Raw genomic sequence first — 18,356 nt, forward strand, 5'->3', positions numbered from 1 at the left:
TATGACCTTGGCCACCATGCTGTAGCTCAGTTTCAGGGTGTTAGCAATCTTCTTATAGCCCAGGCCATCTTTGTGGAGAGCAACAATTCTATTTCTTACATCCTCAGAGAGTTCTTTGCCATGAGGTGCCATGTTGAATATCCAGTGGCCAGTATGAGAGAATTGTACCCAAAACACCAAATTTAACAGCCCTGCTCCCCATTTACACCTGGGACCTTGACACATGACACCAGGGAGGGACAACGACACATTTGGGCACAATTTGGACATGTTCACTGTGGGGTGTACTCACTTATGTTGCCAGCTATTTAGACATTAATGGCTGTGTGTTGAGTTATTTTCAGAAGACAGTAAATCTACGCTGCTATACAAGCTGTACACTGACTACTCTAAGTTATATCCAAGTTTCATGTCTATAGTGTTGTCCCATGAAAAGATATAATGAAATATTTGCAGAAATGTGAGGGGTGTACTCACTTTTGTGATACACTGTATATATATATATATATATATATATATATATATATATATATATATATATATATATATATATATATATATATATATATATACATACATAGAACATTCGGACAGCGGACTGTGTTTTTTCGGTGTTCTTTATATTTTGTAAAATGTAATATTATACCAAATAAGGTGCAGAGAAAGCGTAGTGGTGAGAAAATAAATCAATTACTATTTGTTGTGTTGTATAATTACTCCTGCCAGTAGATGTCACTGTGTATCAGAAAGAGGGGACAGTGAGTGAGAGAGACATTAATTACATTATTTCTTTTTTTTTTTTCCTTTTTTTTTTTAAATGCATTTTCTCCCCATTTTCCTCCTGATTTAGCACACTCAATTTTGTCCTCCGCTGCTGATAGATGCCAGATTGCATCCGAGGAGAGCATGTCGCTGTACACGCCTCCTCCGACACATGCTCAGCCCTCCTCTTCTCGCCCGCACAGGCGTCTCTTCCGCCAATCAGGGTCCTTACACAGCGTATGAAGACCCACCCACCCACACATTGTCCGGCCCCCACCCTGCAGATATGGTGGCCAATTAGAATCTGCTGCAGGCACTGCCAATTATGCCCGCTAGATGGCGCCCAGCCGACCGGTGGCAACACCGAGTTTCGAACCGGGGAGTTCAGAAACTTGGTGCTGGTGTGCAAGCGGAATATCACGCTGCGCCACCTGGGCGCCTTATTTACATTATTTCTTATGGGAAAAATAGGTTTAAGTAACAAACATTTTGACCTAAGAACAGCCCTTCAGAACCAATTAAATTGGTAAGTCAAGGGTCTACTGTACTTAATTGCCGTATGATTGCTACAACTGCCTCATATTGCACCTCATATTTCATACCCTACACAAATGAAAAATGTTAAATCGCTAAACACAAACCAGCAAATTGCATATTAAACTGGAAACAGCTTTTTAACTTTTAGGAGTACCAAATCATGTCTTATGTACAATGTTAACAATGTGCAAAAGAGCACATACAGACCACCACCCCTTCCCCCAAAATTACTGATTTCAGGTGTTCAGCTTACCGGTGTATAACAGGTGCATAAAATGATATACGCTCCTTTCCTGTACCTGCATCATCCTGTACAAAAAGCATGGTCCACAGAATTGTATTTTGCAGGAACTCCAGTAGTCTGCACAGAGCCCTGGCCTGAACTTCATTGGTTCTTTTGGAACACTGGTAGCAAACTTGTCCAACATCAGTGCCTGAGCTCACAAATCTCTGAATGAATCAGCACAAATCCTCCCAGACACATTGTGGCAAGCCTTTCCAGAAGAGTGAAGGACTGATGGCTTTTACAACAGCTAACTGAGTTGGGGGGACTCTATTTGAATGTCTATGGTTTGGGAATTGAATGTCTAACTGGTTTATAATTAGGTGTACACATACTTTTGGCCATATAGCGTACTATACATAATATATTTTAACATATTTTTACTTTCATATTTAAAGAAATTCTTGTTAATAACTTGTATAAGTCATAACCCTGATTCCTTAGAACCCTGTATGTTTTGGCTCATGTGATTTCTTATGAATCAAGGCAAAGACCTGCAGAATGCTTTAATGCTGAAAACATGGTATACTCTTAGTAAACACTAATTTTACAGTAAAAATTTTCCACACTGCACAGAAACAACAACTTAAGTGCTTCCACAAATATCCTCTGTTTATGGGGCTTATTTGTTTCCCAGAAAATGGCCAAATGCAAGCCGCATACAGTCATTAGTGAGAGATTAATGTGTATTAATCATAGACCTATAGAAAGCAATTGTGGACCAGACTTTTGTGGGTCAAGTGCTGTCTGGCATTTAAAAAAGGCTCTTATACACCAGGGAGCCAAAACATTAAGACCACCCACCAAATACTCTGTTAAAACAGTTCTGACCTGACAACGGCTTCACAAGTCTGAAGATACACAAGACAAAGGATTTCTATTTAGTATCTGGTACCAGGATTAGGGCTGGCACCAATCCGATACTCTGCATCGGTCCGATATTGGCCCAAATCACTGGATCGGATATTGGAAGGAAAAAAATATATAATCCAATCTGGTACTGTTGCTTAATGTAAATAACACAATGTAAATAACACAATGTAAATAAGGCCATCGTTTGTGCGTAAAGCAAATAACACACAAAGATACGTTCCAACAGAGCGCCGTTTATTTCCAGCTCACTCGGAAACTGCCGTAACAAGGTGCATCTTGATGACATCATTAACATGTGCCACTGATCTACAACTCATCTGCAGCAGCCATTCAGAAATTAAACACTGATCTACTTAAACCTTTAGCATTTTAAAAAATCATCTACTACTGCCACATCTAAAAAACACTGTTTAAACACAATAAAAATCACTTTATAAATGATAAACCTTGTCCCGGCTTGGAGATCTCTCACATCCTCAACGATTAATCCATTAGTGTTATGAAATAAAACAAACTACACCGTTTCCCGTTTAGCCACAGACATCATCTACAAAATCCAGCAGGGTTTAATAATCTAAAAACATGACAGAACTTTAACCGAAAATCTCACATCTGCATCAATTCTAATTGGTCCATCGCATTTCATTGACATCCACATCTTCCAATTGTAGACACTTTACAGCTCGAACGTAAGTGAAACCAAAATGCTGCTAAATGTTCTGTGTGTAAAAGTTGAAATATAAACAGCAGTTTTGCATAAGTGTGATGTTGTAGGTTCTGTATTTAGTCCTTTAGAATATTTGTTACACAGTCTGAGCATTGTTATTTAGATACAGTGTATCACAAAAGTGAGTACACCCCTCACATTTCTGCAGATATTTAAGTATATCTTTTCATGGGACAACACTGACAAAATGACACTTTGACACAATGAAAAGTAGTCTGTGTGCAGCTTATATAACAGTGTAAATTTATTCTTCCCTCAAAATAACTCAATAAACAGCCATTAATGTCTAAACCACCGGCAACAAAAGTGAGTACACCCCTAAGAGACTACACCCCTAAATGTCCAAATTGAGCATTTTCCCTCCAAAATGTCATGTGACTCGTTAGTGTTACTAGGTCTCAGGTGTGCATAGGGAGCAGGTGTGTTCAATTTAGTAGTACAGCTCTCACACTCTTTTATACTGGTCACTGAAAGTTCCAACATGGCACCTCATGGCAAAGAACTCTCTGAGGATCTTAAAAGACGAATTGTAGCGCTACATGAAGATGGCCAAGGCTACAAGAAGATTGCCAACACCCTGAAACTGAGCTGCAGCACAGTGGCCAAGATCATCCAGCGTTTTAAAAGAGCAGAGTCCACTCAGAACAGACCTCGCGTTGGTCGTCCAAAGAAGCTGAGTGCACGTGCTCAGCGTCACATCCAACTGCTGTCTTTGAAAGATAGGCGCAGGAGTGCTGTCAGCATTGCTGCAGAGATTGAAAAGGTGGGGGGTCAGCCTGTCAGTGCTCAGACCATACGCCGCACACTACATCAAATTGGTCTGCATGGCTGTCACCCCAGAAGGAAGCCTCTTCTGAAGTCTCTACACAAGAAAGCCCGCAAACAGTTTGCTGAAGACATGTCAACAAAGGACATGGATTACTGGAACCATGTCCTATGGTCTGATGAGACCAAGATTCATTTGTTTGGTTCAGATGGTCTCAAACATGTGTGGCAGCAATCAGGTGAGGAGTACAAAGATAAGTGTGTCATGCCTACAGTCAAGCATGGTGGTGGGAATGCCATGGTCTGGGGCTGCATGAGTGCAGCAGGTGTTGGGGAGTTACATTTCATTGAGGGACACATGAACTCCAATATGTACTGTGAAATACTGAAGCAGAGCATGATCCCCTCCCTCCGGAAACTGGGTCGCAGGGCAGTGTTCCAGCATGATAATGACCCCAAACACACCTCTAAGACGACCACTGCTTTATTGAAGAGGCTGAGGGTAAAGGTGATGGACTGGCCAAGCATGTCTCCAGACCTAAACCCAATAGAACATCTTTGGGGCATCCTCAAGCGGAAGGTGGAGGAGCGCAAAGTCTCGAATATCCGCCAGCTCCGTGATGTCGTCATGGAGGAGTGGAAAAGCATTCCAGTGGCAACCTGTGAAGCTCTGGTAAACTCCATGCCCAGGAGAGTTAAGGCAGTTCTGGGAAATAATGGTGGCCACACAAAATATTGACACTTCAGGAACTTTCACTAAGGGGTGTACTCACTTTTGTTGCCGGTGGTTTAGACATTAATGGCTGTATATTGAGTTATTTTGAGGGAAGAATAAATTTACACTGTTATATAAGCTGCACACAGACTACTTTTCATTGTGTCAAAGTGTCATTTTGTCAGTGTTGTCCCATGAAAAGATATGCTTCAATATCTGCAAAAATGTGAGGGATGTACTCACTTTTGTGATACACTGTAGGTAGTTTAATCATGGTGCATTGAGACATGTATTATTACCGCTTAGTTGTTTGAGAGGAGAAATGACGATATCGGATTGGTATCGGCAGATACTCAATTTGCAGTATCGGTATCCAACATAAAAAAGTGGTATTGAGCCAGCCCTAACCAGGATATTGACACAAAGTGGAAACGTGCTGTAGACTGGCAGTGAGTCAATAAGTGTGAATGTGTTGCTCTGCGATGGACTGGTGACCTGTCCAAGGTGTATTCCTGCCTCAGGTCCAGTCCCCCCCCCTTCCTCCCCAAGTGGTGCCACACATACAGTTTATGTTAAAAGTTTTTTTTAATAACACCAACAAACACCATGTCAGATCCAGAGAAAGGTAGTGAGTGAGTCCATGTCGTGTTCAACAGAGTTCAACAGAGTTGTGTTCAATTTCTTATACCATGACTAATACGATATTAAACCAATACAAAAACAAATAAAGAAAAGCTCCAAAGACTGGATTCAGTAAAAGAAAAAAAAGGCTCAAATCTTTCCTTCAGACTGATGCCCAGTGATAATCATTTCTGAAATAATGTGCAGATTAAGTAAATACTTATATTTTTTCTACACAGGGAAGTTAATCACCACACATTTCTTTTGCATCTCATCATTTTAAATACCATTAAATCCATAAAACAATCATCTCTTTGACTCATTTAAATACACTTATTTCAAGTTGTTGTCATTTTTTTAACAGTACAATGATCTTGTTAGCACAATCTAATCCTGCAGGTGTTTATTTATTTATTCATTTTAAACACTTTGGTTACATTCATGATAGAACAGGTAATTACTGGTTACACAAGAGTCATCAGTTCAAGTCTTTAATATTTAACATGGTCATGGACAATTTAGTGTCTCCAATTCACCTCAATGCAATGTTTTTGGACTGTGGGAGGAAATCGGAGCTCCCGGAGAAAACCCACCCAGACACGGGGAGAACATGCAAACTCCACACAGAATGGACCCAGACTGCTTCAGTGCTACCCACTGAGCCACTCTGCCGCCCCTTGCAGGTGTTTTAGTTTAGAAAATGCAATACATGTTATATCTTCTACAAAGACGCCGAGACTGTGAGAGCCAAGGCCTCAGTACTTTCCCATCCTAGGTTTAACAGTATTACAGTAAGGCTTTTAGACTTTTACACTCACCTCTCGAATTATTTATTTTTATTCTCAATTTATTTCATCATCAGGCTAAACTGTATTCTGAACATTCTGCAGATTTGTTCTTTGTGCATCCAATCCTGACCATTTCTTTTTTTTCTTTTTTTTTTATTATCTATTTTTTCCCACTTTTACCCCCTCAATTTTTCTCCCCTAATCTAGTCGTGTCCAATTACCCTGAATGCGTCCTCTATACTGATTCGACCCTTCAACGCTGACTGAGGACGCCACTCAACTGACTTGCGCCCCCTCCGGTACGCAATCAGTACAGCCTGCATTTTTCACCTGCACGAGCCGAGTTCATACACCGAGAGACACTGCGCATGGAGGGTCACACCCACCTCAATGTTATTCCTCAGCCCTGTGCAGGCGACGTCAGTCAACCAGCAGGGGCCGCAGTTGTACCAGTTATGAGGACCTATGCTACGACTTCTACCCCTAACCCTAGTCGGAAAGGTAGAGCCGAGTTTCGATACGATGTATCTGGAAACCCCAACTCTGGTGAGCTAGTGTACTTTTACTGCTGCGCCACCTGAGCGGCCCCTGACCATTTCTTTTTGATAGTTCGCCAATACTTTCTTCTTTACAGCTGAGCACTGGATGCCTTCGTTGTGGCTTCATGTTGCATCTGTTCGCACACGCTGGAGATTATAAACTCATCACTGAGATTAAAAAAGAAGTGTCTGATGGCTTACGATGGCACGTCGGGCTTGAAAAATGAAGCTGTGTCATGCACAGCTCTGTGATTAGGATGGCATAACGGGAGCTCAGCTGACAGGAGGCACCAGATAGAAGACAGTAACCCTCGCTGCATGCTTATTTTATGTGGACGCAGATGCCGCACAGCAGAGGTTCTTAAGCACTAAGCGAGCTGGGTGTGCGTTTGTGATGCTCTGAGAGGAAGAAGGTTCCTTTGAGAAAAGGCTTTTATTTGTTTTTACGCTGGTTTTGCGTTGCTTTGCGTCTCTCTACTGTTGAATAATTAATGATGGAAGTCTGTTTGATGGTATGGTGATCCTAATGTTTAGCTAGATGCTAAGCTAACAAGCTAAAGCTGGCTTGAGTGCAGCACATCATTGATCTTACAGTTCTCTACAAAATAAATACATAAATTACTACATAATACATAAATAAGTACAAGATTTCATCCTTAACAAACTATTTTCTCTTGTGATATACTAATGCTTGTGGTACACAAAGTTTAAGTTGTTGTATGTTTACATGGCAGCAGTGAGTACAGATGCAGTCAAAAGCTTACATACACTTCTAAGTCCTTGAACACTATATGGCCAAAAGTATGTAGACACCCGACATTAAGCTTGCTGGACACCCTGGACATTAATATAAAAATGAACCCACTACTCTTTCACAACCCCAAACACCTTTAGAATGCTACATAATTTTTTTTAATTTATTTATTATGATTTTAACGTCATGTTTTACACACATTGGTTACATTCATGACAGGACAGGTAACTGGTTACACAAGGTTCATCAGTTCAAGTATTTAATGTCAAACAGTCATGGACAATTTCGTATTCACCTCACTTGCATGTCTTTGGACTGTGGGAAGAAACCAAAGCTCCTGGAGTAAACCCCCCCACACACACAGGTAGAACCTGGACTGTTCTACCTGGGAATCAAACCCAGGACCTTCTTGCTGTGAGGCGACAGTGCTTCCCACTGAGCCACCGTGCCACACCCTTTAGAATGCTTTGCTTAAGATTATACAGTGTGTAGTGCTTTATACCAGTAGTCCTCAATCACCGGGCCGCGGGTGGGTCATTTATTACCAGGTCGCACAGAAAGAATAAATAATTAGAGATCGCTACATCAGCAATGAAAACCTACTTTTTACAGCAGTTATTGGGTGTGTTCGAAAAGCTAGTGTGCTCTCTACATAGGCAGCATTTTACGTCATCCTGTGCGCGCTCCCGAGAAGGAGGCTGTTCGAAATCCTAGATGCCTTAAAATCCACACTTCTGAGGCATCTTATTATTTCAATGTTATTTTGGCTCAAGAACGAGTGAGTTCCGACGCTGCCTTAGTGATCAAAACAATCCCAGCATTCATGGCTGATGGGGCGGAGAAACGAATGGAGTTATTTTCAAACGTAAATAAAATATTACTGATTTTTAACTTGTATAAACTTGTACCGAGTGTTTTTATTTGCAAGTTCGGGCTTGTCAGGAAATTTAACCGTTATCGGTACATGAAGGGAGATGTTATTGACGTTAGCGTGCTGTGCTACCTCAGTTTATTGGTTTTAATGGTGAGATGCTAAATGCTAAACGCGAAATGCTAAACCCGATGTTATCGCTATCTAAGTAGTGCGTTCGAATAACCTGCCTTTTAAGTCACTGACTTATTAGAATCCTCTCTACTAAGTCAGCTGCCTATGTAGACAGTAAGACAGCAAGGCAGCTCCCTAGGTTTTCGAACACACCCATTGTCTCCAATCACCCCTAGGTGGGAGCAGCATCTCCCTGTAGCGAAAACAGCTCATTTATGAGTAGTACAGTTATTCTACTTTAAATCCCGCCGCCCCTGCCGGTCCGTGTAATTAACTTATATGAAACCAGTCTGTGGTGCAAAAAAGGTTGGGACCACTGCTTTATACAATAGACATTTATTTAAAGCAACTTCACAGAATCCAGGACAGACACACCAAAACCCCTTTGAGCAAGTCAAGGGCGACACTGGCAAGGAAGAACTCCCTTAAAATTACAGTAAGAAACCTTGAGAGAAACCAGACTCAGCAGGGTCTGATGATGAGTCCTCCATGAGTGTCCTGTAAGGTCAAACACTGATGACAAAAACACATGATAAGCAATCATTTCACCTACTCCAAAAAATTTTTATTGGGGTCGAGTACATGACTCAACCTGTCAAACTATGTCTATGGTTCTTCCTTTGTACACAAGGGCACAATCAGGCTTGGACAAAAAAAGGCCTTCCCTAAACTGTTTCCACAAAGATGGAAGCATAAAACCCAGCCCAGACCCACACCATTATACATCAAACTTTACTGTTGGTATATTTATTCTGGTGGGTTCTAGCATCTGCCAACCTAGATTTATCAATCAGGCTGTCGTGTTCGCTGGATATGCATGGTCTACCGCTCAATAGAGAAAAGAAGAATCCCTTTATTTGTCATATACACAAGTACAGTACATTGAAATACTTTTTCAACAGATCCTAGCTAGTTTGAAAGCTGGGGTCATTGTACGGCACCCCTGGAGCAGACAGAGTTCAGGGCCTTGCTCAAGGACCCGACAGTGGCTGCATAGCAGAGCCTGGATTCGAACCGACAATCTTCCGATTGATAACCCAAAGCCCTACACACTATTTTACCACTGCCACCAAATAATGCTGTTGTTGCTCCTAGATGCACCCATTGTTGCTAGTCCACAATTTACTTCCTTTACTGTGTTTGTGGTGTTTTTAAAATCGTACATTAAGTCCTTGTTTCTTCAAACATTCTGAGCTACATTCTTGGCAAAACAGATATTGTTCTCATTTGCCTAAAAGCTCTTTTGCTGATTCTAAATGCAGATCCCATGCTCCTTTTTTAGCAGAAGAATTTCTGCATTTGGCATAAAAGCAAAGATGGTGTCTGTGCAGTACTGCTATTTCAACACCATTGTGCAATACTTTCCGAGCTGACTTCTTCGTTACCTTTTTCAACATTAGTCTGAAGGTAAAGTACTTTGTAAGATCTTGCGTGGTGTACCTGTCTGTTGGCTGGTTGTGGTTTTGTTAACCTTTTACATGAGGATTATTAAACCACTTGTTCTGACAGTCATGTTTAAGGTGTTTGCTGTGGCTTTGGAACCTTTTTCTGTTCAAGTGTTTAGGCATTTGGTCCCTGAGAATTTTAGAAAGCTTCGTTTTCATTCAACAAAATTGCTGCTTGTTGCACAAATGTCTTCCAAACCTACTGTAACTATTATCAAACCAGGTGCAATTTGCACTCGAACATTTTATCTATTATCTTTTAGCATTTATATTCAGAACATGATTTATATTTGTTAGAACATCAAGTTCTTTTTTAAAGGAAAATCGTGCTGCTCAGATCTTCTACTCCAGTGTCATTTGCTGAATGTGAGAAAAGCAGTCCTGAAAATTTTAAGTGCGCACTGGGAAATATTACCACACACAGACAAACAGACAGAGTAAGACTTCCAGTTTATTCTATGAAACGGGCTAGTATTTATAGTTGGTGTAGTACGTGAGAAATGTGAGCCTACAGTGTATCACAAAAGTGAGTACACCCCTCACGTTTCTGCAAATATTTTATTATATCTTTTCATGGGACAACACTATAGACATGAAACTTGGATATAATTTAGAGTAGTCAGTGTACAGCTTGTATAGCAGTGTAGATTTACTGTCTTCTGAAAATAACTCAACACACAGCCATTAATGTCTAAATAGCTGGCAACATAAGTGAGTACACCCCACAGTGAACATGTCCAAATTGTGCCCAAATGTGTCGTTGTCCCTCCCTGGTGTCATGTGTCAAGGTCCCAGGTGTAAATGGGGAGCAGGGCTGTTAAATTTGTGTTTTGGGTACAATTCTCTCATACTGGCCACTGGATATTCAACATGGCACCTCATGGCAAAGAACTCTCTGAGGATGTGAGAAATAGAATTGTTGCTCTCCACAAAGATGGCCTGGGCTATAAGAAGATTGCTAACACCCTGAAACTGAGCTACAGCATGGTGGCCAAGGTCATACAGTGGTTTTCCAGGACAGGTTCCACTCGGAACAGGCTTCGCCAGGGTCGACCAAAGAAGTTGAGTCCACGTGTTCGGCGTCATATCCAGAGGTTGGCTTTAAAAAATAGACACATGAGTGCTGCCAGCATTGCTGCAGAGGTTGAAGACGTGGGAGGTCAGCCTGTCAGTGCTCAGACCATACGCCGCACACTGCATCAACTCGGTCTGCATGGTCGTCATCCCAGAAGGAAGCTGACGCACAAGAAAGCCCGCAAACAGTTTGCTGAAGACAAGCAGTCCAAGAACATGGATTACTGGAATGCCCTGTGGTCTGACGAGACCAAGATAAACTTGTTTGGCTCAGATGGTGTCCAGCATGTGTGGCGGCGCCCTGGTGAGAAGTACCAAGACAACTGTATCTTGCCTACAGTCAAGCATGGTGGTGGTAGCATCATGGTCTTGGGCTGCATGAGTGTTGCTGGCACTGGGGAGCTGCAGTTCATTGAGGGAAACATGAATTCCAACATGAACTGTGACATTCTGAAACAGAGCATGATCCCCTCCCTTCGAAAACTGGGCCTCATGGCAGTTTTCCAACAGGATAACGACCCCAAACACAACCTCCAAGATGACAACTGCCTTGCTGAGGAAGCTGAAGGTAAAGGTGATGGACTAAACCCAATTGAGCACCTGTGGCGCATCCTCAAGTGGAAGGTGGAGGAGTTCAAGGTGTCTAACATCCACCAGCTCCGTGATGTCATCATGGAGGAGTGGAAGAGGATTCCAGTAGCAACCTGTGCAGCTCTGGTGAATTCCATGCCCAGGAGGGTTAAGGCAGTGCTGGATAATAATGGTGGTCACACAAAATATTGACACTTTGGGCACAATTTGGACATGTTCACTGTGGGGTGTACTCACTTATGTTGCCAGCCATTTAGACATTAATGGCTGTGTGTTGAGTTATTTTCAGAAGACAGTAAATCTACACTGCTATACAAGTTGTACACTGACTACTCTAAGTTATATCCAAGTTTCATGTCTATAGTGTTGTCCCATGAAAAGATATAATAAAATATTTGCAGAAATGTGAGGGGTGTACTCACTTTTGTGATACACTGTATGTCTAAACTTGGTTAAACTCAAATGGTAGGCCATAAAGAAAACTATGAGGATAGCTTAGAGCCAAATGGTTAAGGTACTGGGGTTGGTGGGGACATAAAACCTGTTTACACAGGTACTGTGGTTAACTATGGTTGGAATGTGTAATTCTGTTGAACACAGCGGTCGAAGTAATAACAAGTGACCAAAAGTTTATGAACACCTTTATATTCTATCTATCAATATTTTTATCAAACCAGCTATAGATAATAAGCTAACTTTAGTCCACAGTCAAAGGCATCTACAATGGACAGGTATTGGGACTTAACATTGGAACAATGACAGAAGCTTGACTGGTATCCAAGATCACGTGGATAGACAGGCAATGTGTCTACCATTTATGTAGGAAACACGTGGTAGCAAGAAGCACCGCAGATTGATCCACCTTCAATCATATTAAAATTGAAGGATCTGCTGGTACTGTTTATTTGTTTGTTTGTTTATTAGGATTTTAACGTCATGTTTTACACTTTGGTTACATTCATGACAGGAACAGTAGTTATTCATTAGACAAGTTTCATCAGTTCACAAGGTTACATCGAACACAGTCATGGACAATTTAGTATCTCCAATTCACCTCACTTGCATGTCTTTGGACTGTGGGAGGAAACCGGAGCACCCAGAGGAAACCCACGTGGACACGGGGAGAACATGCAAACTCCACACAGAAAAGACCTGGAACACCCCACCTGGGAATCGAACCCAGGAACCTTGCTGTAAATGACAGTGCTACCCACTTAGCCACCGTGCCGCCCCTGCTGGTATTGCCCTGCTACTAGATACCACAGGACTCCCTATCTTAGGGGGTAATGGCTGTTTTGACAGCATATTAGGCAGGTTTGTAATTTGTTGGCTCATTAGTGTATTCATGAGAACAAGTACAAAGGACAATTTGTGTGAATGGATTTAAGCATTGGTAATTTTTAGATCCACTGACATTTACCTGAACATTACAATGATGTCTATGCTTTTTTGTAAATAAAAAGCTCCTTTTTTACATTTTGTTGACTTTTTAAAGGAAAAAGGAAAAATTTGTAGTAACTAATGTCGTGAGGCTCCACCATGATTTGAGTTTACTGTTTGTAAAGTTATGCAAGAGCATGGCTGCCTTCTGGGTAAATTAAGAAACACTGTTGTGTGTGTGTTTCATCATGGTGTAATGAGTAGCTAGGAGAGCACAATGTCAGAAAATCTTTACAGATATTTCTATAAAACCTTCTGGGAAATGTAAAATTGCTAAATGAAATTGCCCTGTGGAGAAAAAGCTTTTAAGGTTTTTGCAAACTGTCAGTGAGGTAGACTGTAGAGCTTCAGCGCAGGCCTTTTCCTCTAATCTGCATTATAATAAACCATCTGGCAGTCATAAAAATATGGTATTAAAAATTATACTGGCTGAAATAGGTCCGAAATCCAGTTGTGGAATTCTTTAGAGACCTGAAAATACTGCAAAAATATTACGTTTTACAATTCTGTATCAATTTTATCTACGTTTTTGTACTGTTATTTTATTACGTGTAAGATTTTAATGAAATCTACATGAAGCTTTAATGACTTTCATTTTTACTCAATTGCAAAGCAAATGTGCAAACCACTTCCATTTAATGTTCAGATGCACATGATCCTAAGATCACCGTGTGCAATGCTAAGCACCGACAAAAGTGGTGTAAAGCTTACCATTATTGATCTGATCTATTAAAGGACCATTCAGTTCCACTTAAGTTGCATTGCATAAATTGACAGAAAAATGTGTGATTGTAAATTTGGATCCACAGTTTAGGGACGTCCCTATGCTAATTTAGCTAAACAATGCACCCATACACAAAGTAAAGTCTATAGAAGATAGTCCACTTTGTTTGGTGCATGGTCAGTCCTGACCTACATTTTTATTACCTATGGTTTAACCGTGTAATGCCTCTTAAGTGTGTGACTGCTGTAACCGCCAAGCAACCAAATAAGTTTAATAAATAAAAGATCATTTATATAATTTACAAAATTAAGAGAAAAAATGATTGAACCTCTGCCTTCCTAATAAACGGGCCAGTAAGTTTAACCACTACTTAAAAATCCCACCAAACATTACGCACTATCGTAGGTGTCTCTTTCAATTGATAAATAAAGTGTACACAGATAGGCTACACTTTATAATTGTATACTTAAAGTTCATCTCTATGGTAGATATTTATTTATTTATTAGGAGTTTAACGTCATGTTTTACACACTTTGGTTACATTCATGACAGGACAGGTAGTTACTGGTTATACAAGATTTATCAGTTCAAGTTTAATGTGAAACAGTCATGGACAATTTTGTATCTCCAATTCACCGCACTTGCATGCCTTCTGACTGTGGGTGAAGACCGGAGCTCCCAGAGGAAACCCACACAAACACGGGGAGAACATGCAAACTCCACACAGAAAGGACCCGGATTGTTCCACTTTGGAATCGAACCCAGGACCTTCTTGCTGTGAGGCGACAGTGCTACCCACTGTGCAGCCCCCTCTGGTAGATAATTAAACAAATGTACAAACGAGATATGTGTACTAAGTATTTTCCATTGCCGTGATAGAAATACTGTTTTATTTACATAGTGTAAAAGATTTGTTCAAATCAGCAAGGAGGACTCTGGGATTCTGGGAAGACATTTGGCCTTTTTCAGCCACATGCATCACAAATCTTACAGACAAAATTAAGCACACAAATGGAAAACAAAACAGGGTTAACATACCTAGTAATACACCAGTTTATTCCCCAAACTTCTTCCCACTGCACCATTGAACTAAACCTCACCCCACCTGTCATAGATGGGTTTCGCTCTGAAGCACGGGCGCCCAGGTGGTGCAGCGGGATATTCCGCTAGCACACCAGCACCGAGTTTCTGAACTCCTCGGTTCGAAACTCTGTGTTGCCACCGGTCGGCTGGGCGCCATCTGGCGGGCATAATTGGCAGTGCCTGCAGCAGATACTAATTGGCCACCGTATCTGCAGGGTGGGGGCCGGACTATGTGTGTGTTCTTCATACACTGTGTAAGGACCCTGATTGGCGGAGGAGACACCTGTGCAGAAAGCAGGGGCGAAAAGAAGAGGGCTGTGCACGTGTTGAAACAGGTGTGTACAGCGACGTGCTCTCCTTGGAAGCACCCAAAATAATTAACCACATTAACCAGAGAGAGAGAGGCGGGAGATTTTGTAAAGGGTAAAATAATAAGAAAATATGTTACCTTTAATCGTGTATTCTAGCTGAGGTCTCCGAGACCCCAAACAGAAGTGTATAATTTAAGGGGGAAAACAATTTCAGTATAAAATATTGTTTATTTGCAGTTTCTATAAAGTTAGAATATCTTTAGTCTTTTATAGCATGATACTTCATGACTTACTTCTTCTGTGAGCTGTTTAAGATGCTCTGGGGTCTCAGAGACCCCAGACAGAATTCTTTATGTATTTCAGGTAGTTTTTTCTTTCTTTTTTTTTCTTTCCTCCTTTTGGGGTCCAGATCCAAATCATTGTAAATCTGATTCATAACTTTGCATGGTTTATTAATTAATTCTAAGTTTAATACTCGTCATTGCATAGTTTGGCGTCTGGCATTGGTTATCCCCATGATGTAACATGCTTAGTGAAAATATAAATTAAATTGTCATGCTGACTGAGAGTCAAACAATATTACCCCTTACTGCCTGAGCGCACAAATGCTCTTGTAGCTACAGTTAATGGCAGTGAATCCCTCAAGTCATGTTTCAAAATCAAGTAGAAAGCCTTCCGAGAAGACTGGAGGCTTTTATAGCAGCAGTGAAGAGAGGGCGAGCGATGGAGAGAGAGAGAGAGAAAGAGAGAGAAAGAGAGAGAGAGAGAGAGAGAGAGAGAGAGAGAGAGAGAGAGAGAAGGATTATAAGACCATAGTGATCAGTTATGGAAGACAGACATCACTTGGGTCTTATAGTGGCTGATTAATCATTCTATCTTCATCTTCCTGTATTGCCTTACCTCCATCAGCCCGTGCACACCATTACTTTGACTGAACGATTTCTTATCTGCTTATTAAAATGTATCTATACTTTCCACCTTAACCTTATCCACACTGCCGCCCAAAGTGGTACTCGGGAGTAATAAAAAAAAAAAAAAAAAAATTAAAAAAAAAAAAGGGCAGGTGACTGATTAGTGGAACAGAAACACTGTATTTCACATGATCGCCAGCAAACACAGAAGAATACTAAGTCACACACCAAAGAGAGAAACGAAAAAATGAGCTCTAAGATGCAGCTTTGCCAGCTACTCAGTTCACCAGCAGGTTACAGCCCAAAGTCTCATGAAAGAACCAAATGGGAATCCATCACTGTGGTAGTGGCAATTAATCAATCAATAAATAAAGAAAAACAAAAACAGAACGCTGCCATGCCACCTATGGACATGATTCGAGAATAGTACAGATGACCTCAGCAGTCTCAACTCAGAAATGGCAGCCCTGTCACACAGGCATGTCACACAGACAAACAAACAAAAGATTAACAAACAAGTTCTTAGCCTTGAGCTGAAACCACAGCACGCTTACATGGCTTTATCTCCTGGTGTAACAATGTTTGCATTGAATTGATTTTTCATGATATCTAAAATTACTATAAAATAAGTGAAATATTGTTGATATTTTGTGTCCACCAGCTATACCCAGCAGAGGTTGATGGAAAGTGTCAATCGGAAAATGTGCTTTGCGATGGTTTTTTAAACAATGAAGAAAGTTTTGGAAGGAACACATTAACCAAAAGCTTTTATGCACAGTGGCATGCATGAGCAATTCCACATTTTCAATTATGAGACGAGGTTGGTCTGATTTATTCAAAAACTCTATTCAAAATTATTTTTAGGTATCATTTCTATGAATGTCAACAGAATCACGGTGTTTTCATATTGATTTACCTCTGTTTTCTCTTCAGATAATACTATTTCACATTGCTAACATTCTGTTTATTCACAGATTGACCAGTATGCACAAAGTGATCTAAAGAAAGGCCTGCAGCTCTTTGGCACTGAGGGAAATATTGGTCTGACCAATGCCTGGAGCATCGTCCAGACTGACGTAAGAATCTAAACTTTCATAGAACTTTTGCAAAAGTGCATGTTGAGTTAACTATAGAAAAAAAAAAAACTAAGGAACTTAGAAAACAGCAGACTGAAGATGGCCCAAACACAGCCAGGAAAGCAAAGGAAATAACAAAAGAAAAAAAGAAGAAAAAAAAGAAATCGATTGGGCATAGCTCAACCAGCTCAGTCACCCGGCAAGTTACAGCCCAAAAGCTCTCAAAGAAAGACGAGGGAAAATCAGAGCACAGGTAGAGACCAACAAGAGCTTGTAAGTTTCCATGGCAACTACAGGAAACTCAAGAATGATGAAGGCTGTGGCAACTTGAGGAAGCATAAATCGCTACAGTTTACAAACAAGTATCCAACAAGGGTCCAGGCTGGGGCTTAGGGTCCAGGTGGTGAGAGTAACGCATCATGAGGTGCAGGAAATACATTGAAGTGATCGTGACAAAAAATAAAAAAGTGATCCTTGTGGTTCACAAACATTAATTTTGATAAATGACCTGCCGCCCTATGCAGCTAATTACGCTAACCTACCACCACAGTTCCAGGTCTGGATCTAAGTGGTGCTACTGGCTGGCTGGGTGTCCACATAGACACAATTGGCTATTATCTGAGGGGAATGGATAAAGCGCTGCAATGGATGGATACATTTAGTACATTTATGGCACTTAGCAGACAAAAAAGCAAAATTGTGACCCAACAGTTCAAGCAAGTGAGGGTTAAGGGTTTGGACAAGCAACTTCCCAATTACCACTGAACTACCTCTACCAGGATAAAGCAGTTGATAAAAATAAAATGCACATATTTACATTTTTGGCATTTAGCAGACGCTTTTATCCAAAGCGACTTACAGTATACAGTCTAAGCAATTGAGGGTTAAGGGCCTTGCTCAAGGGCCCAACAGTGGCAACCTGGCAGTGGTGGGGCTTGAACCAGCGACCTTTTGCTTACTAGTCCATAGGGATGTCCCGATCACGTTTTTTTGTTTCCGATACCAATCCTGATTATTAATTTTGATCCCGATCCGAAACTCAAACCGATACTTGTATTTTCTAGATATTGTCTAGATAAGAACTGGATAATACTGTTCACACAGTGCACACTTCAAGTACATAAGTTATTCAAATTAATTCAATGTATATGTTTAACAACTAAAAAGCTCTGCAGTGCTGAAGGGAAAAAATGCTGCATCCGAGGTATTGGCTTAATGTTTTTGTATTTTTACAAAATCAATCAAAATAAGTGAGATAATTACAGTTTTACTTTAAACTTTACATTCGAAGA

General features: G+C 40.8%; 1 protein-coding gene across 1 annotated transcript in view; it reads left to right on the plus strand.

The window, feature by feature from the left end:
- tspan4a (tetraspanin 4a) overlaps window positions 1-18,356 on the plus strand; it is a 190,377-nt gene that overhangs the window by 149,355 nt on the left and 22,666 nt on the right. Inside the window, exon 4 of the mRNA XM_063005192.1 lies at window positions 16,963-17,064. Coding sequence (XP_062861262.1) covers window positions 16,963-17,064 — 102 coding nt within the window. The remainder of the gene's footprint in view (window positions 1-16,962; window positions 17,065-18,356) is intronic.

The sequence above is a fragment of the Trichomycterus rosablanca genome, chromosome 11 (genome assembly GCF_030014385.1).
Source record: "Trichomycterus rosablanca isolate fTriRos1 chromosome 11, fTriRos1.hap1, whole genome shotgun sequence".
Lineage (NCBI taxonomy): Eukaryota > Metazoa > Chordata > Actinopteri > Siluriformes > Trichomycteridae > Trichomycterus > Trichomycterus rosablanca.